The 23858-nt window shown below is 38.7% G+C and overlaps 3 protein-coding genes across 3 annotated transcripts in view; 1 reads left to right on the top strand and 2 right to left on the bottom strand.

Annotated features, from left to right (window-relative positions):
- Nucleotides 1–1539: 1539 nt before the first annotated feature.
- Nucleotides 1540–9470, bottom strand: LOC145479287 (uncharacterized). The gene is made up of 6 exons (XM_081457609.1): nt 9105–9470; nt 8659–8803; nt 6073–8025; nt 5050–5262; nt 4120–4596; nt 1540–3614 (listed from the first exon to the last, which is right to left on the bottom strand). Exons 1-6 carry the CDS (start codon nt 9383–9385, stop codon nt 3417–3419), a joined length of 3267 nt encoding a protein of 1088 aa, XP_081313735.1. The 5' UTR covers nt 9386–9470; the 3' UTR covers nt 1540–3416.
- A 50-nt stretch (nt 9471–9520) lies between these two features.
- LOC145479296 (centrin-3-like) lies at nt 9521–14807 on the top strand. Its single transcript, XM_081457621.1, has 4 exons — nt 9521–9806; nt 11726–11840; nt 12892–13083; nt 14218–14807. Exons 1-4 carry the CDS (start codon nt 9651–9653, stop codon nt 14259–14261), a joined length of 507 nt encoding a protein of 168 aa, XP_081313747.1. The 5' UTR covers nt 9521–9650; the 3' UTR covers nt 14262–14807.
- A 1080-nt stretch (nt 14808–15887) lies between these two features.
- The window catches only part of LOC145479283 (talin-like), a 41096-nt gene continuing 33125 nt past the window's right edge, over nt 15888–23858 (bottom strand). Inside the window, exons 53-64 of the mRNA XM_081457603.1 lie at nt 23503–23672; nt 22964–23147; nt 22049–22174; nt 21505–21621; nt 20982–21167; nt 20424–20528; nt 19728–19833; nt 18987–19111; nt 18303–18428; nt 17951–18013; nt 17524–17706; nt 15888–17356 (exon numbers count right to left, since the gene is read on the bottom strand). Of these exons, the coding sequence (XP_081313729.1) occupies nt 17120–17356; nt 17524–17706; nt 17951–18013; nt 18303–18428; nt 18987–19111; nt 19728–19833; nt 20424–20528; nt 20982–21167; nt 21505–21621; nt 22049–22174; nt 22964–23147; nt 23503–23672 (1728 nt within the window). The 3' untranslated portion in view covers nt 15888–17119. The remainder of the gene's footprint in view (nt 17357–17523; nt 17707–17950; nt 18014–18302; nt 18429–18986; nt 19112–19727; nt 19834–20423; nt 20529–20981; nt 21168–21504; nt 21622–22048; nt 22175–22963; nt 23148–23502; nt 23673–23858) is intronic.

Consider the following 23858-nt stretch of genomic DNA (forward strand, 5'->3'; position numbering starts at 1 on the left):
TAAACGATGACCGATTTCCGAAACAATGAACGCCGAAGATGCAAGCTTCTAGAGCGGTCGATGCTCCCCAGGAAATGTTATGGATTTCAACTCCTTGAAGTCGCCTTTCCTGCGTTTCTAAGTCGTTCTGAAAAGTTTGACCAATTTTCGTAAAAGGATGGAAACCGTTATGGATCCGCGCCTGAAGCCGAGTGTTTTCTACTTTCTTGCATTTCGTTGATACATGCATTCCGTAAAATGCAAACAAATTTGTTCTCAAACTGCTATGAGTGTTACATTCAGACTGTACGAACAGTTTTACCTCTTTGCATTTGTAGTTGTTGTCAGGGTGTTTCTCTGATAAAATCTCCAAACCCTGCCGCAAAGCCATTGAAGTACTCAATTGTAAAAATACACTCTTTTTCGATAAGAATACCGTAAAATCCCACGTTAAAGCTCTGGGCTTATATAACTTAATAAGGGGTTTTGGGTAGGCTTATAAACGGGGGAAGCTCCTTATATCCGACTGAATAGAAAAAAATGTTTCGGAACGACGAGATAAAACGTATCTGAGAAACGAATTAAAGCTAAAATACCATTACATTTAGAGCTACTACATTTATAATACATTTATTGTGAGTCTCATGCGATTAAACGGAGAGTTTATTTCATAGATATCCATAAAACACCACGATGAATGCGACTGAAACAACTGGAACGGAACAGATCGAACGAAAGTCAAAAAACTACAAGCCTTAAGGTTATCAAAAAGAACGCACTTATACATTAGATGGACTTATATCCGGAATGATATCTTTGTTAGCAAATATTAATAGAGGGACTTATATCCGGGGGCCTTAAAACCGGGGAGGGGGCTTTAATGTGAGATTTTACAGTATTGTTTTTCCGGCCGAGGCTGAATATTCCAATTTTTCTGCCGATTTTAGCCAGAAATATTCTTGTGATATTCTTAGATTATAGCGGATGACATTTATATTTCCGAATTAATTTTGGAGCCAGTCTGCAGGCATTAAAGCCTAATATCACGCACATAACATCTTGCAGAAATGTTGTTAGCATCGAACATACGGCTAGTGCTGTTTTTGTTGGTTTTTGGCTAGTTTTGCCGTTTAGAAAGTGGACTAATTTTACACGGTTAAGTTAACAACATATAATTCTATGTATTTACAAATTTTCAACACACAAAATTATATTCTTTTCAAAATCTCAGCCTCGGCCGGCGATTTATACTTAAAATTTACTTAGGATTTCGAAAATTTCAGCTTCGATATTCTTATAAAATATATTCTTATTAAAAAAAAGAGTGCACACGACATTCCTTATAAGCTTTGAAGTTCGCGCTTTTCTCGTCTCATGGTAAAACCTAATGAAGACAAAAAAAACGAAACATTCAGAAAATAGGTATAATTCAAGTTTTTTTTTTATAATGACCATGTTTCTCGCGTCAAGAATACTTGAATTTTAATTGAGGTACATTTTGAAGAGTTGGCCGACACACCCAATCTGGTATTTACTGCAACTGCACAATTAAGAGGAAGCGCATCTCGATGTGCTTCCTTCAGATAAGCCCATGTTTTCTTTCTCCTTTGAGTTTTATTCAAGTAGCAATTAATTTGCCCTCTTCCTGTTCGCTTACTTACATCAATTTTACACGTTTGACAGTTTCAAAAATAGAACTGTTCCACTGTGAGCGCCTAAAGAAACTGATCGCTTTCCCCGCAGAAATTGTTTGCAGCTTTAATAACTTGTCATTGAAATACTTAGATATTTTATTTTTATTTAGAAAAGGGTTCTGCTGTCGTTAAGAACGTTGTTTTATGTGTTGTAACCTTTTTTTCTTGGCAATTTGTATAATTCCGATCAATTTCGTGTAGACTCGGAGCGCCACCGTTTACATTTTTTCTCGAATGAATAAAGGAATGAATGAATGAATGCTTTATTTAACGTGGATATACGCTTAGCTTGAGCTAGCTACCGAGAACAATTCGCTTTACGATTGTTATTTCATTGAAATGAACCTACGGTACGAGAAGACGGCCGACGAATTGAACTCATCTAAAAAATGTATATTGGTAGCCTGAATTTCTGTCGTTTCCTTCTGTTTTTTAATACTACACTGATAAAATTTCTTGCAGTAACTTTCCCAAAACCAGAAGCAGTTTTTGAAATGCTTGTTCTAATCCCGCAGTTTTAACTGGAGGAAACTTGTTTTACAATAAGCATATATTAGCTAAGACAGACAATTGAAGTACTAGAACCTCGAAACACAACGTTTAATCTTGCAAACCGAGTGTACATTAAATCAACGACGCGAACTCATCCGCGATCTCCGATGTAAGCTAATCAAGTATAATGAATTAAGTATTCACGGATGAAGTAACATCGTTGTATCAGGGAAAACGGTCTGGGACAAAAATACGCTGTCTAACCCACAAACCTGTGCAAGTTTGATCATAGGAAATGATTGTGTTGAAATGTTATAATGGCTTTTGATTTTAGCGAATCTTTGTCAATGTATGGCCGGTATTTACATGCTGGTGAGCTACTGTGTCTCATCAATGTTGATTTGTTTTAACTTTCGCGATTCGTTAGTAGTGAAACTTATCATGAAACCATAAAAATCATTTATAGAAATAACGATTTAAACCCAGGGAAATGTTTGCATTGCAGTATAGGAATTATTCTAGAACAGACTAGATTTAGACATATATATATTTTCAGGCGCAATCAGGAGGAGCGCAACCAAGAGAAGCGCAGTCAAGACGAGCGCAATCCAGAGGAGCGCAATCCAGAGGAGCGGCGCAATCCAGAAAAGCGTAATCCGGAGGAGCACAATCAAGAGGAGCACATTCAAGATGAACACAATCCAGGGGAGCACAATCCAAAGGAGCGCAGTCAAAAAGAGCGCAATCAAGGGAAGCGCTAGCTCGTCCTTTGTGCCGGTACTACTGGCAGTCGAGAAAGTATTCTTTTAATGAAGGGTCTTTTACAGGAGTTCTAGTTCTTCGTCGTTCTCAGAGGTATTTTTCTAGCTCCCATACAGTTACTCGGTCTCCTCTACTCTAAATGTCATTCCAGTTGCAGGTTATCGTTTTCTGTGTCAGTGGTTGTCCATCGCATTAATTACCTTTATTAAGGCCATTAAGTGAGATTTTGCTTCCACTGTACATGGTCAGGTGTTGAAATATTTGGTTCGAGTGTGAACAAAGACAACTGAACAAGGACAACATTTCTATATTTGGACTGAAAAAGCTTGATCAAAATGATTGCTATTATTATCTAACGATGGGAAGGCATCTTAAATCAACTGACTTGCACAAGCGATATGGATGAAAAGGGAACGGGCAAAGGGAAGTGTTTGTCCTAATGAATGAAAACCTAGGTCCAATTGTTACTACATATTATTAGTTGCTAATTTATCGAAATATCCATTTGGGTTCAATTTGCTGTCCATAATAATCTTTCACATACAAAGTTCCCCTACAGACTGCTACAATTGCTGCCAGGTGGTCATCGTTCACTTTGTCGCTGTACTCAAGTACCATATGACGTAACGATGGCGCGTAAGACATGGAGCGAGATGGGATCTCATCTCCCAGTGATTTGGCTGTTTCCTGCAACGAAAGGGATAGCATAAGTTTTTGTTTATATAAAGCACGAATAAGCAGCTTTTCTTTTCCTGAGTTGTGCCTGGCAAGAAAAGACGCCAAAAGAGAGTGTGAGCCAAAACACTTTGTCCACTTACAAATACGGGATAAAAACGAAATAAGGCATGTTCGTGTGCAACTGCAAATCAACGAACCTAATTGTTTCTATTACGGTTTACTATTTAAACAACACACAACGTATTTCTATGATTTCTATGATGATGATTCCATGTTCATTTGTTGTTTACCATTAAAAATTTAATAGTCAGTAGCTATCAACCAATCAGAATGCACTTATAATCCATTGCTAATACATACATGCATTGCTGCCAAATTTTCGTAGCAGTATACATATAAATACATAGTTGTAGGAATTACTCCAGGAGAACCATAGTTTCATAGCGCCAGGTTGACTATAATTGTCATGTCCAGCAACATTAAGAAACTGTCACTTCTATAATTCAGAACTCACCAAGTCACAGGTCTTCAAAGCAACTTTCCCTTGAGAGGAACTAGTCTGGGGTCTCCTGCTGCACCGCCATAACTCTTCCAACAACTGCCAGCGTTTCAAATCTCCAATAATCCCCAGGAAGGGCTGAGAAGTGATGAGTTTTAATCCACATAAAACCACCTTTTTGAGCTTGTTGCAGCATCTTAACAGGGCGCTGATCCCCGTGTCACACAAACTCGAATTCCAGCTCGCATCTATTTCTGTAAGCAGCGGCATGTTTTCCGCCAAGCTGCCGAGTGCTGCGTCTGTTAAGTTGTCAATTCCAGCAATGTTTAGCGATGAAACAAGATGGCAATTATTCGCAAGTGTGTTAAGAGTGAGCTTAGAGGCAGCACATTGGCGCAGGCCGAGGTGTTGAAGGGAACAACTGCTTTTTGCGATGATTGACATTCCCTGATCTGTGACGTCTTCACACCAAGAAATATCCAAGACTTTTAACTAATAAAAGCAAAAAAAAATTATATGTACATTATTGCAAAAATAGATATAGCTATAAAATTACTGTGATAACTGTTAGGGAGTTGCGCTTGGCCACTGTCAAATAAGCTTAAAATAATACCCTAATTGTATTGTCGCCGTCCAGATCTCACACTACCCCCACCCCTCCCTCCACCTACAATGTATGTAATCCTCTAATCCAGACTCCAGCACAATCACTATTAGGCCACTGTACCTCTGATCCTCCTGGTAGACTACTGTAATCGGCTCTAATTCAGCTCTACAGGCTGTGAGCAAGTTCTCTTACGATACAGACAACTTGCTCACAGGCTACTATGTGTACAGTTTCCTCTGTACATGATGCCAGTAATACCTGCTGTGTACCTACAGTATAGTTCTCTTGGGCAATCTATTCATCACAGACTGCCCCACTAACATTTTCTGGCACCTTACCTTTGCTCCACATCCCTTTGCTATGGTGTCAAGTGTACAATCAGTGATGGGAGCTTCAGCCAGAGACAATGATTGAAGATGATTGCTCCTTGTCAGGGGCATGAGACCATGATCAGTAACATAACACATACCCTTGAGGTCAAAACTGCTCAGCTTGGGGCAGTGTATAGGAATGGAGCTCAGAGAAATATTGCTAAGCTTTTCACAGTCAACCTAATAAAACAAAACAAGTCAATAACAATATTATTGTAAATAGAGTGTCCCATATCTCAAAAGTATTGGATAACCCAGATCATAAAGTTGACACAGTACACAAAGAAGTGTTAAGTGCAGCAACAAAATTCACACTATGTTTGTAACTCCCTGAAGAAAAGAAAAGTCTTTGGGTGTTCACAGCCTGAATACAAGTAGCAAATACTGCAGTGATATTGGTTACTAAGATGAAGGACAATGGAGAAAGAGATAATACTGATTGCTTGGCTATGAACGATCCTTCTACTGTATGTGTTGTGCTGAAATCAACAGAGAGTCACATCTAATCATGGAGATGACTTCTTGAAATATTTGACAGCAAAATCTGGAGAGAGTACAAAACTACTCTAGTTGCAATTTACTTGCAAAGTCATTCAAGAGCACAATATGACAGCCCAGTGACTTTAGGGTGCCCATATTTTTACAGGTTATGTCAAAAATATTCTTTAGCAGTTCCTTCACAGGCTATATTTTAATGGTGAAAGAACTACCCGAGTGTGTGATTCAGAATAACCTCTTATCAAGACTTACCAACATATGCACAGTGTATAATCAGATGATTTACCATATTATAAGAAATCAGAATCAATTTGTCTGGATACATTGCTCCAGCACACTCCAGATCTTCAAATACCCCATTGCTTTCATCTCAAACTTATATGTATACATGTGTATTAGTTGTCTTAGAATTGGCAATGAAAAGATCTTGTGACAAGATCTACAAAGGGTCAATAAGTAAAGAAATGGAATCATTTAATATGTCCAACATACCAGAGACAAACACTCCAGCTCAGGTTCATTTTTGAGGAGATATGTCAACATTCTGTCATCCAATTCAGACCACGAAACTGCAAAATTCTTCAAACATTTGTTGGCATCTGAAAATATCTTCAAGCATGCTTGACCTAAAGGTTTGCTCTGATACCACATGTTAGTGATGTCCAAACTTGTAATTTGTGGCTGAAACAACTGTGCTTGAAGCAAATCAGTAACTTGAATGACTTTGCTGTGTGACAATGTACAGTCTTGCAAACTTTTCTCTGCAGTGGCTCCTATATCAGGAACTATTACAGAGTAACTTGATTGTTCATCCTGTTCTGTCTCACAATCAAGTAACACAGCTTCATCTTCCCAAAAAGTTGTAATAGAGTGGTCAAATTCCCTTCCCTTTTCATCTTTGCGAGCAGTGATAGATGAAGTGGACGATTCAGCAGTTTCAGACATTATGCATGGAATGGTGGAAAGGCTGTCATTATTGTAGTCTGTTTCTTTCATACAAGGTACCATGGGCAAAACAGATTTCTCCACTCCTTCCACCTTACAATGTATTCTGGGTTCCTCACATTCTGCTTCTTCATCCATTTTGTGTAATTCCACTGAAGGTATGATTGGACAAACAGAGTTCTCATGTTTCACTCCTGCTGGTGTCACAATTGGATGGCCAGATTCTTCACTTATAACAACTGACTCCTTCACCTTGACTTTCTCACAAGGTATTGTAGGAGTTTCAGGCTCCATTCCATTGACCAATGGAATGCTTGGAAGTGTCAACACTACTGTTGGCATGCTAGGAATGTCACACTCCATTCTCAAACTGCTCATTCCAACTGCATAACCATGGTTAAACTGATCTTCCACAGGATGACTCTCGATATCAAACCCATCTTCAGGAATGTCCTCTGTTTCAAGTTCTCCAATAGATTTCTTAGTAGTAGTCAATGTTGTGGGATTTCTTTCGATACTGTGCTCTCTTTTCATGAGCACAGTCTTCAATCCATTTAAGAGACTCTGTTCTTGAACAGAAGGTAATAACACATTGTTGAAAGATTCATCTTTCATTTTTGAGTCCTTCAAAGGTTCAACTTCAGAAGGAACATCCCAGCATTGAAATGTTCTTTCCATATCAGCAGCTTTCTTCACGATGTCTTCATCACTATGCACACATGTTTCTTTATCTTCTGTTTCTCGTAACTGTTCATCACTTAATGTGCTCTCCTTTTCATGCACTGTGCTGCTTGTTACCTTTTCTGGTAGGAAACTACTACATGTATGTATTAAATCAACATCAGAGGTCAACTCTTCATGGCAAGGCACCTCAGAAGGTTCATTTGATTCTTGTAGATGTAGGATGCCCTCTGTTGATTGCAACAATGAAGGTTCACATGTGATGGGTAGGACATTCTTGAGTGTTGACACTTCTATCTCATTCAGTTGACTATCACTGAAGCCATAAGTATCTTCTGCAGACTTTTCTACTGGATTAGAACCTAAAAAGCCTTGAGTTGAGAAGTCTTGACTGCCATACAATGCTTTGCATGACTCATCAAGATTAGCACATGCAAGTTTCTGTTTTGCCTCACTTGATGATGGAACAGAATCAGTTTGTACAAGATCGGCACAGCACATCATCTTTGCCACTTTTTCCATGTTCAGTCCTGCCAGATACAGCAGTGCTGTGCAATTGATTCCTGTCCAAGCAAGACTGATGCTGGTTAGATTAGCCCCACATAAACCCACAAGATATTTTACTGCAACAGCTGACAGTGACTGACAACCTGATATATCAATGCTGGTGAGACTACGTCCAGGTTGAGGTGAGTTATTAGAAGAAGCTGTACTTGATGTGTTGTTCTTGGTATTAGAGAGTACAAAAGCAGCATCAGTTATGCTTTTACAGCTGGAAAGGTTGAGATGTTTCAAGAAAGGACAGCACATCAAGGCCACCTAAACAGGAAACATAACTTCAGAACAATTCTGAAACGGCAATTGAAAACATTGAATTACATGATTATTGTATTGATTGTATATTATAAAATATCTGATCACATATTTAACTTAGCAATTATAACACTGAGCCTCTTGACTGTTATATAGAAGGTCATTGATAAAGTGTCACAGATTCCACTCCGGTTGGAAGAACTACATGTATATGTAGAACATCTTCAAAAATGTCACCCAACAGGAAAATGTCTTTCTGAGAGGTCTTCTGAATGGAGCAGGATAACTTGTGCCGAAAACCTACACAAACATGTAGCTGCAAAAAAGGTCAACAACCTTTTACCTGGCTCCACAGTTTCTTGGAAAAGAAATTACATGCTTTACATTTGTTACACTTTACACTGTATACTTGTTTAAGGCCTGAAATTTTTGAAATAAATGTAGTTTGTAGCTTACTTTTTGTTAGATTATAATAAATAGTGAATAATATGAATGAATAGTGAATAATAAAAAAAGGAAAATAGAAAATTCCCAACCAAATCAAAATTAATCCACAACACATTCATTTCCACAGGCATTCATGACATGCTTAATGCTCAATTTTTAAAGAAAAAAAAACCCTGCAATTTTGCAACAAACCTGAACTATGTCATCAGAGACAACTTCTGAATTTTCTAAGGACAGAGACACTAGGTTTGTAGCTTTTTCTCTGATACAGCAAAATACAGTTGGATGAAGAAGATGAACACATTCACTGAAGTCAAGTGCCTGGAGCTGTTGACACCTACAATAAAAATTTATACATAATCTTCACCAAATTATGTATTCTTTTTTCAAATAAATATAGAAAATGTGGGGCTAGGGGCACTTCAACACTTTGCATACGTACATGCACATGCAGGAAATTAAAAGTCATGACCTTAAGCATCAACTGGCATTGAAAAATTACATGTTAAATGTGCATGGGTGGATTTTAACCCAGGTTGACTAGGTCATGATCGAATCTCGAGAACACTTCATCACTGTCAAACTCATATACAACAGCTGATACGAGAACAGCGTAACAGCATTCAAAACACACATACTTCGCGACTGTCTTTTGAAGTCCTTTGCACGACAGACGAGTGCAGTTGGTGAGTTTTAGATGTCTTAGATGAGGAGGTGTCAGAATAACTAGCAGTTCATCAGTAAGTTGACTGGGAAAGTCTTCAATGATCTGTGTAAGAATGTCGTCGCCGAAAACACCTTGACCCCAACCTCGAAAATACTCCAGCATCACCAAATGATCTCGTGAGATGTCACTGCTACAAACTAAATACTTTAGAATGGTTGTTTTGACGATGTAGCGTAAATCAGGCGGGTTCATGGTGAAAAATCAGCAAAGAAACTTGACCAAACTTTTGGAATGAAAAACTCACTCTTCGTCCGCCATTTTGATTACCTGTCCCACAAAACATTGGGAGCTCATGATGTTGACATACGCATGCGTTCCAAGGGTCTAACCGCCAATCGCATTTTGCGCGTCATTTTCCAAAGCAACAGGCGCGTGAACGATCACAGCGTCAACAACAGCTTCGAAAACCGCCGTAACTTTTTCAAACTTTGAATCGGAGCCATCATAGCTAGCAGAGATGAGTCTTTCGCTAAAGACGCCTGATTTCAGCAAAGGAAGAGGCTCAAAAGGCAAACGGCGCGAGCTGGGCGAGGAGCAAAAACAAGAAATCAAAGAGGCTTTTGACTTGTTCGATACAGACAAGGATCGGGCGATAGACTACCATGAACTCAAGGTAACGCATACCATAAACGATCAACTTTAAAGGATTTTTCACTGATCTTGATGACTTAAAATGGTTTAATTTGTAGAACGTAATAGTACTGGGGAGGGATTTTTGAAATTGCTTTCTCTTTTGTTTCGCTAATGATTGTGTGACCTCCTTTTTGAGCAGGACTTTTCTACTAATTGACCTTTATACTTAAGAAATTATTCTTTCGGCATTGTCAGGAAACAAAACCGGTGAATTGAAACCATTCATAAAGATCACAATGGCTGCAGTTCGGTGGAATTAAAATCGACGTCTGGGACCGTTTTATAGCCTTTTCTGGCCCGCCAGAAAATAGCGAGGTGATGACCAGCGAAGGCCTGCTCCGAAGGTCAATTACGTTTTCTGCTGACAAAAACGTAAGCCTACATGTATCGCTTATACTGGAAAGAAGTACTTCACATGGATACAAATAGGTGACGTGTTTCTGTTCATTTACATCTCAAATTTGAACGCAATCTGTCGGTGTTCAATTTCCTGTTCTTTATTTATTCAAACAGCATACGAAATTTTCTGCAGTTTAATAACAATAACAAAATGTTCATCCAGTTTCGAGAAGTTTTGTGACTCGATTGGAAGGTTTCAAAAGACTGCGTTTGGTTTGATCTGCATCAACATGCACATTGTTCTTCTCAGATTTATACACATATCTCATGCCGAAATATCCAGTGAAAGAGTATTGTTTTGGAGGGCATTTGATTTGAAAACTCACTGTCTGCAGCTATGTGTTGATCAAGCATAATTTGGGATTGGGTGGGAATGACTGTTCAACAGAGTCCTGTTCAGCTTTCAATTGCTGAGCATTGTAAGAAGAGTGCAATTTTCTTCAGATGATAACAACCAATTTTTAATTTTATTCTGCTTGTCAGAAAATTCAATTAATGGTTTTGACAAGTTAAGTGCCATGTCATTTAAATGTCAGTCCCATTTGTGCCTTTGAGAGCATGAAAGAAGAGATTATTAAAACATCCTTGATATAGTTGTATGAGGTACAAAAGCACTTTGAGCTTGTGCTTTGAGAATGCCTTTGGCATTTTTTAGTGTGTACTTCTTCCTTTTTTCAAATTACATTCATGTAAGATGACCAATTGTTGATAATTTACAAATCTAGGAAGGTAAACAATTGATCATGAACATTCGAGTTGTCTCATGTCGTGGTTCATGTCATGGTTCAATGTTTCTTTGCTTTTATCCCTTGACATTTAGGAACTGGTCCATATTAATTGATTTATCGAGAAAGTAGAACTACTTGTACATGTACATGTAGCCTGCAGGAATGATAAAAATCTCAGGAAGTGTATGTTCTCATAAGTGACAGGCTAGGGTAGCATCAGAAAAAGGCTGTTTGCTAAACTCTGGAAAAAAAAAAGCCCTATTCTACAAGCACTTTCTTGCGTGTAAAAATATCGCATGGTACATGTACATGATGTCCATGCACATGCTGGGTCTTGTAGCACAGTCATCAATTTATTTTAAAGGAAATCAAGAGTGTTTTCTTGTGCATATCACAATATATGAAACACAGAAGAGGCTTTTCAGTCACAATAAATATACAGTTAAAAATGTCTTTTACAGTGTTATGTACATTTTATGTAACAATATAAAATACAAAAAAAAAAACAAAAACAATATAAAGTACAGAATTACTGTACAATGTGTAAGGGACTTACACCAGTACATGTACATGTATATCAAGTCTTGATTAGCAGCCTGTTAGCTCATTTTTGCTTATGGGAAGACCTAATTTGTAAAAATACATTTTGCGCCAATGATTTGGGAGGGAGGCTTGTTTTTGAAAAGATAACAGCTTAAAGTCTGGATCATCTAGTGCATGGAAAAGAGAACATTTTTAAACTAATGTGCTAATTACTTTCTTTATTTCACAGGTTGCAATGAGAGCTCTTGGATTTGATGTGAAGAAGGCTGATGTTCTAAAAATCATGAAGGATTATGACAGAGAAGCTTCAGGCAAAATTACATTTGATGACTTCAATGAAGTCAGTAAGTACAAGCATATAAATGTACCACAAGTGGAAGGCTACAAATCAGTAATGCTTTTACAACTGTGCAAATGCATGTACGCATAAAGGAAATTTTTTATGAAGGGATCTGCAGTGAATAATCCTGTACACTGTACAGTTATTTTTTTCATATGATATTACATGTACATGTATTTATCCACTGGTATACAAGTGAAGTTATTATTAAGTAGGAGATTAGTCAATGGCTAGGAGCACCAGATGGGAAAAGTTTGGCTGTTATACTGCAGATGGCTTATTAAATTAATTGTACCTGGTGAATTGATTGTATCTGGTGAAGTTATATGTACATGTAGACACTGTTGAATTTTGAATGGGTGTTTGCTGGGCCCGATGACTCATTCCAGTCTGGCTCATGTCAACCTCTCTGGCCCTGGGTTATACACAAGAGCTTGCAGTGTTGCTTTGTATAGGATTGCTTTATTCTGTATGGTTGTACTGTGTGGTGGTTGATGATGATATACTTTGTGAAGACATGATTGATCATCGCAGTTGTATACACAACTTCAGCAGTTGCAAAATTAAAGCTGAAGAAAATTCAGGCTCAGAGGGGATTCGAACTCAGGACCTATACGATACTGAAGCAGTGTTCTACCAACTGAGCTATTAAGACAACTGGGGGCTTGTCATATTGTGAGTTTGTAATATACCCGTAGATGGTGAAGGTAAAAGGGAAAATATCAATAATATGCTGAGAAAGGTATGAAAGCATGATTGATCATCGCAGTTATATAGCCAAAAAAAAATAGGCTTGAACAGGATTCAAATTCATGACCTCTACGATTCCAGTGCAGTACTCTACCAACTGGTTATATTATGAACTTACAATGTGCCCAGCTCCCAGTTGGTAAACCTAATTGTATGTAAGGAAAAATTGTATTATTTATAGTCTTAACCCACCTTAATGAAAGAAAAAAATAATTTAAAACAGACAACATTTTATCGTACAATTTACAAACTAATGGTTGCAACAATTGCATCCGTTTTCAAGGCTTTGTTTCTGATTTGTTTAGTGACAGACTGGATGCTGGACAGAGATCCCCAGGAAGAAGTGTTCAAAGCATTTAGGTTATTTGATGATGATGACAGTGGCAAGATCAGCCTGAGGAATCTCAGACGAGTAGCTAGAGAACTGGGTGAGAACATGACAGACGAGGAGCTTCGTGCCATGATTGATGAGTTTGATAAAGATGGTGACGGAGAAAGTGAGTTCCTTTCTAATTTACTTGCAGCCTGTTTCAGTGTGGCATGTAGAGCTGTTTTGTTTTGCTTTAATTTCTAGTTTTGATACATTGTAGTGTGTACATGATTAACTGAAAAACAAAGTTAGTCTGGCTAATTGTAGTACCTACAAATGAATTTCTAATTGGCAGCCATTAATGAGAAGGGTCACTCTATAAAGAGTACAGTGGCCTCTAACAAGATCACTTTTGTGTACTAGAAATTCACCACAATGCGCTTCATCGCACACAGATTTTCAAACATTTCCAGGTCTGGCACCCTGTCTCCCTGATGCAGGAGTGGTTAACCTACTTCAGGACTTATCCCCACAGGGCCGTCTTTATGGCAAGCCAGTTGTGCTCCGCCTACTTTACAATTTCCTCCTGCTACTTTATTTCATATAGAAAACCCTCCCCCTTTCTAACAAGCACTAATCTCTTTGTGAGTGTTTCTGTTGTTAATAAGCTTCCCTGTTCTGATAAATGCCCCAAACGTTAAGTCAAAGTTTATGAAGTAATATATCAAACATGAGAGACAAGTATTTCATTGGGATATCCAAACACCAAGAAAGAGAGTTGAAAATATGATGCACAGCGGAGTATTTTTGACAAAATTTCAGGTGTTAGGATAGCTGATGAAACACTGTCTTTAGTGTTTGATATATCTTCTCAATCGAAACAAAAACTAAAGAGTAAATGGTAATTATCAAACTCTATACTCATTAAGACGGGTATCCAAACCTCCTACAATGGTTGCGATTTTCTTTGTTTTAACTTGATGAATTATTAACGAGTTGGAGAAGTCTTCTCTCTCTTCTCAATTGTATAATATTGAACAATATGGATATAAAAGCCAGGCTTGAGATGAAGTGTCTGTTATTTTTCATTAAGTATTGTTACATATTGGCTGTCAGGGGGCACTTTTTGGAAGGAAGATACTACATTGAATCATTATGGTACATGTATGTATGCTGATTTGGAAGTGGCTCTGTATCAGGGTTGTAATGTCCAAGATGATTACATTTGTTCTGTAGGAAGGTGATCATGAATGGCCTTGTGTCAGTGTTTTTGATGATTTTCAATTTGACTGAAGCTATCGTATTGTTTATTTTGCTGCAGTAAATGAAGAGGAATTTCTGGCCATTATGACAGGGGATACATGAATACAAGGGACCCAGGAAAGAAGAAACTACATTGTATATTTTGTTGCAAAATCTTTGGACATAGTCGTCAACAATTACATATTTTTGTAAAGGAAATAACCAAACAAGGATGTAAATGGGACTTACTGTTGTAGTATATATATGCAAGGAAGTTATTTGTAATATGACAGCAAATCACTAATGATCAAGGAAAAATCAATCAGAAGTTCAAGTTTATTACAGTGTGGATTCAATCCAGGAACACTTGACATTCTTGGGGGAAAGCTCAGAATGAGGGCTCTTTTATCAACAAAAGTATTTACATTCTTTAAAGAGTCCTTATTTTACAGGCACCCCCCAAAGATGTACTGAAAATGTCAAATGGTCTTAATTTGAGTGTCCACATTGTAATGTAGGCAAAACCTGCTGGTGTTATTGAATTAAATTATTTGATTTCAGCTGATTAGGAAGTATGGCTTTTATTTTGTTACTGTATTATGTATTTATTATAAGGAACAGCAGGGTAGAGATTTTACTACTTTTGAATAAAGAAATGTTGAAGCTGTATAGTGTGTGTTCATTGTCACGCAATTAAAATTAAAATCAAAAACCATTCCGTGGATATAGTCAAGAAATTGCAATGTTATAGACGATAAATAAAGAAGACAGTTCTCCAAGTTTAAGATGTGTGCTTCGTCCCAAAGTTGAGATATTCGTCGAAATGTTCCGCGCAAAATTATAGAGCCTTGCATGGGGCCGCCATGTTGGTGGACCTCCATAGTCCTCCAATATGGCGGCCGGAAAATTGTGTAAACATCTAGAACTTACTTTGGCTATAGAGTCGACTGATTATCTGAACCGAACCAAAAAGCATTTACACAAGCACTTTTCCTAATACTTTACCTCCTGAAATGGCTAAAACTCACGAGATAATTGTATATTTTTCGACAAACGCAATATTAGCTTCATGTCACACACCGCCACAACTCAGAAATTCAAAATGCGTTGGTTTCCAAACGAAGAACGCTACTGAGCTGGAAAGTTGTAAACAGTTATGAATTTAGTACCTCTTATGCCTGATGAGAATAAAATCTTTAGTGGCTCTTTGGTTTTGGATTTGACAATTTGATGACGTCACGTGAACACACTATGCAGATCTGTCATTTGTAGCCATGGTACCTTGCCACGCCCAAATAAAAGGGGTGCAGTGGAGCCCCTTTTTAACCAACTCCTGTAGAACTGGTCATGCATCCCCTCTGGATGACGATCCCAAAGCACGTGTCTGTCAAGTAACAGTCTCCTCGATCTTATGCCTGGTATGGGGTGGGTGGGTGGGAGTTGTCACTTTTCCCTTGTCGATCTCAACGTTTATTTTACAGAGTATTAAAAACGAGTCCTGGCATGGTGAGAAGTAAATGATAGTGTAAGAGGATAGAGTGAGTCGTAAAACCAACACCAAACCAATTACTTACCAATTAGACTACTCAGCCAAATTCAAACCGTAATAAAACCAAAGTAATAGTCTGATTACTTTCGACACTCAATTGAAAACCACTCTAGTATTACTTAATTCATGTTATAATTCTATTGGAGGCTAAAGAGGGAGCTGTATAGGAACTTTTCTAAATAAAAACAAGGGACACAATATTTTATTAAGCAAAATAATTATTTAATTTTCCTTTGTAGCTTTCCACGTTATCTCAAGAAGATTATTTCCAAACTGATAAATGTGTATATATTCGCTAGTCAATTATTTAATTTGATTAATACATGGAGAGACAACAACATGACATTCTTACTCATAACTTGGCTCCTACAATACTCAACCGGGCAATAATTCCAAGTGTTAACTTTTTACCGTTTGTTAGTTTGTACATCGCAAAACAAAATGACTTCATAAAGCTAGTTCAATATAATATCTTCACACAAAACCAGTTTTTGTCTAGTAACTTTAAATCACAGAACACTGAATGACTGATCTTAGAAGTAGCTAGAAGTCCTAGAATACAAAGCTCCTGATTGAAATCTATAAATTTCAAACCACAGAAAATGTAACAGTTTACAATGAATTTGTTGCTTACCGGTAATAAGTAAAAAACCGAAAAACGTGGTCATCATCAGCTTAGGTCTACAAAAAGCAATACTACCAGTAGAACTCCTTATCTAGTATATATATGTCTAGTATGCGGTACCTTGTCTTGGATATACTTAAGTAATGTAATCTGATTATTTTAATAGCAAAATATTACAAAACGAAAAAAGTTATTTTCACAAAATCTAGAGGCAATACAAGGAACCAAATGAGAACAAAAACTTCTGTATTACAGAAAAATATAATAATATCAACGAAAAATAGATTTCTGCAAAAATGTTGACTTACGCACCTTAAACACGTATAAGTTCTTTGTTAGATATGCATTTGCCGTCACCGTTATCCTAATGACACATTTTGTGACAAGCCGTTGCATTATGCTTGTCACGCGACGGCCGTTCTCGAGTTTGCGCAAGTCACGCAGTTCTTTATCAGCGAGGCTTTACCAATCGGTTCTTAACGAGAGCCACGAGGCAAACAACCACTCTGCCTCTTTGAGAAGATCTTTAAAATAATGTAACCGATTCTCTTCCAGAGTCCAAACTAAACTTGATTTACTACTGTTTTTCTCTGTCATTTCTAATGCAGTTTAAGATTAACCTAAGAAACTAATCAAAGACCAACATTATTTTGCACTAATACTATCTAAAATTACCAGAAGACATGTAAGCTATACTGAAAACATTTGGAGCAATTTCTATCGTGGTAATTGTCGGTCACACTCACTAGCAGCCTAGGTTTATTTTTACAAATATTAAATTATTCCATAGATTCATTTTTCTTGAGTTTAGTCGTCGTCTTCTGGTCTGTATTTCGCCTGTCTTATTTGACTCAATTTACTTCTTGCTGCAGCTAGTTCTTTCTCGATACGAAGAATCTTCTCTTGAGCCTCAAGTTCTTGCGCAATTCCACCAACGAAACGCTGGTTGATAACGACCGTGGTTTCTTGTTCTTCAAAGATGGCTGCACTCTTGGCCGCGGTTACCAAGTTGTCAGCAGCTCTTTTGACGGCATTGCCAGCAGTCTGGGAAGAAGAATAATACATTATAGTACAGCAAATCACACTACAATGTAAAATAATTTCAAACAAGAAGAGAAGTATGGAAACAAAAGGAAGAGGAGAAAAACATGAACAAACGCTCGACGTTAGCATAGGTAGGGTTCATGTCATCAATAGCTTAAAACACGTACCTGCAGTCTCCTTTGCGTTTCACTGTTAGAATCAGCTTTCACTCTACAAGCTAGCAACAGTTGGGCGGTGGAATTTGACACTTGTTTAGCGCCTGCGACCAACCTCTCCTCACTTGCGTTACCCTGGACAGCAGCGTTAGCAGCGTCACACAATGTCGTCGTGGCCGCTGCAACCATGCGCGCCTGAAATTAAATTCACGTGATCAGTATTTTAGTCGTCACGCAATACTTCTCAAGAACAGCACTTATTTGAGCCATCACGCCACGCTCCTCCCAGGCTCCCAATGAAGTCCCAAACAACATTTCTCGCCGTGAGGAGCTGCGTGACAACCAGATAACCGTTGTGACAATAAGCAATGGGTGATGATCCAAATAAGCAATAAAAAGGAGATCTCACAATTGTACAAACATTGACAGCATCACTTACCGCAGACACAAGCCCTTGAGACCACTGGCCATCCTCACTGGGATCAGTGGATGCCGAACACACCTGGAAGACCGGTCCGTGGGTTAGAAGTAAACTAATATCTTTAAGTCGTTTTAGTACCGTATTGTTAGTAGTATAAGTACTACTTTGTAAGTAGTGTATTTTAAGTAGTGTGTTCTAACTTGCTGTGCATTATAAAAGAGGTAAACTAATATCAACAAAACATACGTGAAACGCCGCCTTGAATTGCCCAGTATGCATTCGCAGTCGAACTAACAGACACTACAGCCTCTTATCTAGCATAGCTAGTCTCCCTTATAACAACCGCAAGCTTCAAACAACAGCGGCTTACCCTGCCACTCGCTACCAGTTCTCTTTGCGCGGCTGATGCAGATTTCACCAGTGCTACAGTTGCAGCTGTGATGGCTTTAGCAGCTTCCAAGATTTGTTCTTCAAAGTTCAGTGACTCGTCTGCTTCCTAAAAAAACAAAGACAATCCAACAGCATGAAGCGTACAAATCTCAACACACATATTCTCCTTAATCGTCCCACACGTATCTTATAATGTCACTTAGGAGAATCTCATTTGACATCAAGAGAGATATCCTCTGGAAAACACCAGTGGAATTTGGAAAGTACCAGTTTCGACATTTTTCAAGAGTTCTCAAGCGATCAGGATTTTCGGTATGTTAAAACAAGCTTTAGCTTCCTGAAGATGATATTTATAAACAAGGAAGCATGAAGCAGACTGACGTACTTCCTGGGATTAAATAGGTATGCAATTGTTCCACCCACATGTCACTAGAATGTTTCCTGTCTGGCTATAGAACAGATTTTTACGCTGATGGAACGGTTTTTAAACTGAAGGCTATACATTTTCTCGCGTCGACTGACTTTTTCACGTTGGCTTAGAACGACATTTACGATCGTCAGTAGAGTATGATGAAATCCTACAAATATGTTTAGCTCAGAAGCAATCACTCAAACCCTGCTCCAACATTTAGCACGTCCATTCCACACAGGCAAGCGGTTTTACCTTAGGTCTTGGCTTGGGCTTAAGCTCGGCCAGTTTTCTCGCAGCCGCTTCAATCGCAGCAGCAGCGCCAAGGAGTTCGTTTTCAGCAATGACATTGGGGTCTTCAGGATTGACCCAGTTAGAACCTGAAATAACCACAACAATTAGTGCGTGGGGTGTGTTTGTGGTGTTAGTCAAAAATGCAATTTACATAACAGGCTTGCTAGATATCAGTACTAAAAGAAATTTGGTAGAGATGTCTTGAGAAAGAACATACAGCCTACATGTTGACACTGTCTTTTTTCATTATTATTTTTCTTTTCATTATTTTCTGTGTAGTAACCGATTTCGGAAGCACAGTCGAATCGAGTCAAACCTATAATAAGCAGACACTCTTTGGTGAGCGGAAAGTACCCAAGATCCTTTTAGTGGTTTGTAGGTATTTCTTAAAATGTCTAAAACGGTCATGGCTACTGTAGGAAGCTACGACTTCCACCGCTAAAAAGCGCTTTGTTCTGCATCTTCCACTTTTCGAATCCATGTTCAAAAAATCTGCTCCCTTCGTGGAACTTGTTTTTCTTATTAATCAATCGCCATTTGCCGCTTTTAATGACAAAAAGAAACAAAAACACATCTCTCGGGATGTATCCCACGAGTATGCAACTTTCGTTAGAGTGGTATTTCATATCTATAGGAAACTGTTTTAAACGAACACTACAGCATTCCTCGATGGTGGCCGCTGTGAATACCGACGTTTTTTACCTTTAAGCGCCTCAGCGGAGTGGACAAGTTTAGCTACTTTGTCCGCCACAACCTTCGACTGTGGTGTTAACATCTGTTTCTTTTCGTGAGATGGTTTCTGTACAATCTGTTAGTGTAGAAATGTCGTGATGTTAAACATTACAAAAGAATGCGAACAGTCTCTCTTAAGATCATCACACAATACAAGAAAGACACAGAAAGCGTGACTTGCGCGTGACCTACTCATCACGCTTGCCAAAAAAGAAACTTCGCTAACATTAGGTATGTTCCCTATTGAACCATTTCTCGGCGAATTTCAAACATGACGAGTCAGAAACGTCTGTCTATATTTATGTTCTCTAAAAGAAACAATTTCGTTACAAAGAATAAAACAGAGTGACCCCAAAATTTTAGATTCCCTGAACCGATAAACCATATTCGTATTCACGGTATAGGAATGGAGCTAGCTTGAATTTGAGGCAAATGCAGGGAATCTTGTCAAATGCAAATGACACAAATCTCTTTATAATGATTTTCCCCCGCATGAGCCTCTATTGCAAGCTAGTTCCAGTCCAATACCGAGAATACGAATATGGTCTATTGTCAATAGGATTGACCAGAAATCGGTATTTAAAAGTGAAGTTTTGTGATTGTAACCAACAAAATCACTTTTGAAGAACACAAGAGCTTGTAAATAACTATTATGACTATCCTTACGTCGTGTACAAGATCAAGCAGTTCTCCAAATGACGCGCCACATTCCATTCCACTCCTAAGGGCCAGCGTCCTGGCTTCATCACTGTCGGCTTTGTGAGCAGCCCCCTAATGAAAAAATATCAGTAAACCAATGCTCTACATGTATGTTTCATTATACCGGGTTAAAAACGTGACTTACCGGGAAAGAACTGGACGTGCTTTTAGATTACCGATGAACTCACCAACTGTTGTAGCAAAGCTTTGTTCTTTCTTCCTCTGAACACATAAACTGAAGCAAGAATTCTGGTGGTTTGTGCAAATATTTGTAAAATCTATTATACTGCGTACGGTAGTGCTGACCAGATGCTGTGCAAGGCATTTAACAACCTTTTTCTGGTCCTTGCACCGTGATTAAGGCCTGCCAAGCCCAAACTGTTTCCAAATAATGTTTTGTATATGAGTGCTAAAAACGCAAAGATATTGGAATCTGATTCTTTACCGAGTTTGGCGAACATATTAAAGAGAAGGTGCCTAGCAGTTTAAGCTGTTATAAAACAAAATAAAACTCAGTTGAAGTACCTTGCAAATAGTTAACATCTCCGTTACTGCTTTGCGGCCCATATTAGCAGCTGTGATGATGTCATCTTGCTGACAAGAATTCCCAGCAGCCACAGCTTTCGCCGTTGCCAAGGTGACAGTTTTGGTGCTCCTGATGAGGTCTTCAGGCGTGGCGTCCCGGACGGGCAAAGAAGGATTTTGTATCACCTGAACAAATATGATAGAAAATTAAAGGTTTCAATAAAAACCCCACGCAACATAGAGCTAAAATAAAACTACATAGAACTGTTAGCAAAAACACGCCAGCAATCGGGAAACTGCAGACAGTTATTGTAGTTTTACACGACTGAAAGGCTCTTAATTAAAGGACTCAATAAATATTAGAAGCTGTCTCGCATTAACCTTGACCTCGTGTTAACCTGTGCAACGTTATTTCCCCTATGTAGATAACAACGTGTCACCGAGTTACATACACTGTCGCTGAAAACTGAGGGAGACAGCGTACACTGTAATGGTATGGAATGGCGGAACAAAACACACTTACTAGTACAGCCTGTTTAACAGCATCTGTTGTAGACTCCAAGGCTCTTGTACCTCTAAGAGTTTTATCTTCCACACTCTTAACAGTCTTCAGCAACGAAGACACGTTGGTTACCATCGCCTGAAAAAAAATCCAACTACAGTCACTACACAAGCACGCAACTAAACTCTTGTTGAAAAGATATCTTACAGGTATCGAATTTGATTCTTCAGCCACCACACTCACACAGAGACAGCAAATTCACTGTCTTTAGCTTTGTTAGAGTACTCATGTGCAGAACGCTTAAGCCACATATCCAACTGAGGCGACAAAACTAGTTCATGGTATTTACAACTGATATTAACTACGAATTCATGTGTCGGGGAGTAAAAAGCTTAACGATTCAGTGTATGCCTCATTCTCGGCTTGGAAGTGAAGGACCATTAATACGCAATGGTCAGTGACAATTGCGATGTACACGCGAAACGATTGACCGCTATGAATGCCACTAAAGACTCGGAGCTGATACACAAGGTAGGGTGGATGGGTTTTGATACCAATACAGTACCTTTCCAGTTGTCTTGAGCACCTCAGTGGAGGGGTCGTTGTTGGGTTTTCCGGATGCATTCTTGGTCGCGTTGATCAGCGCTCCTAGGGCGGACGCCACGTCTTTAGCTGCGTTCAGTAACATTTGCTGCAAAAAACACAACGATGGAAAAAAAAAAAAAAAAAAAGCTGAAGAAAATGTAACTTTCCAATGCAAAGCAATAGCAATGAAACACACACACAAAAACTCTCTGAGGTTTTAGTACACGGGATTCCAATGCCGGTGAAACCTACTACCTACAATCGTGGACAAAAGTCCTTGGGACACTTCTGTAATGTAACGAATTATCTGTGTTTTACAACTGAAGTTTGAAAAAAAAATCTGCAATCCTTTTAAAAATGCATTACTGTTCCCCTTCCCACCCAATACAATGTTGAAAATAAGGAGAAATTGCCGGTACTACATAGTTTTAAACATTGTATCTGGGGTGGGGGGAGAGGTTAGGCAAGTAAAGTTGTATTCGTGTCTGGCGTGTGTGCAAAAGCGCCAAAAGTACAAATTTGTCCCAAGACTTTTGTCCATGATTGTAGTTAATTGATAACGCCTTCAGGAGCAGATCAATAGCCAGTTTCTAATTATATGTATAGTTTAAAGTATTCTGTTTATACATGTTCATTTTGCCCACATTTTTAATTGAGTCAGTGAGGGAGGATCTCCATCAAGGATTACGAAGGAGTCCAAACGTGTCTCACAGGATTCCTTTTCAACATGAATGTGTTTATAGAAGACAATGGCTGGGATTTAATGAAGCACACCAATGGTAAGTTTGCTTTCAGTAGTGGACCAAAACCCTTCTAAAGAGATAGCAGACAAATCTATTGCTAAAGAGTAGAGAGAACGCGGAGATCTCCAAATTTTAACTGAGAAGATTTTTACCTGTGCGTCACTGTCATCTGGTCCAAGAGCAAGAGCTCCAAGCTTGACATTATCAGCTAACTTAGATACAGAGCCAACCGCAGACTGGGCAGCCGTGGCCAGCACATCTTGGGATGCCTGTGCCGAGGAGACTAGATTCTTGGTGTCTTCTACAAGAGTCTTGGCCGTACGAAGGATAGCCTCTCTAGAGAAGACAACCATTAAACGAAAGGTCATGAAACTTTCAAACAACGATAGATCAAAATGCAAGAACTATGAGAGACGAAGTTGTCAGGTGAGTTCTACATTCGCGATGTTGGGATCTATCTTACAAATGACATTTCTTCCTTCCACAGTTCTTGATTTCTTCGAAGGAATCCACTAGCAAGCAGGTGCGTCGATTTTAACTGAACCTTAATTACGCCACGCACATCTAATTTCAAAATTCTTAAACGTAATAATGACATAAAATATTCGTGATCTTAAGGAAATCGTGAAAAGCACGAAAATGTGACGAGGTATAATGCGCCAGAAGTTGCTTGTTCGTGTGTTACACCAACCTGTGATCCCCAAATGTGTCGCCCTCGGTCTCTGGGTGCAGCGTTCCAGTCGCAGCGAACATCACGGTGGTGTCAAGGTCACCCACAATTCCTTGCACCGCACTGGCCGCGTTGATGCAGGCCTGAGTACCACGGGAACCTTGTTGGAGGGCTGCTAAGAGATGAGACACCTAAAAAGAAGTAAAGAGTTTGGAACTTACATACGAATAAGGTTTTAATGTTTTAATAACCATGATAGCGCGGGTGAAACTGAGCACTGCCTCAGATTTTTTTATGTCTGATTTTGTTCCTGATCCAGTAGAACCAAGCGGAAATAGTACCAAGCAAAACAAAGGATAGACGCTGTAACAAATGTT

Source organism: Orbicella franksi, chromosome 2 (assembly GCF_964199315.1).
Source record: "Orbicella franksi chromosome 2, jaOrbFran1.1, whole genome shotgun sequence".
Lineage (NCBI taxonomy): Eukaryota > Metazoa > Cnidaria > Anthozoa > Scleractinia > Merulinidae > Orbicella > Orbicella franksi.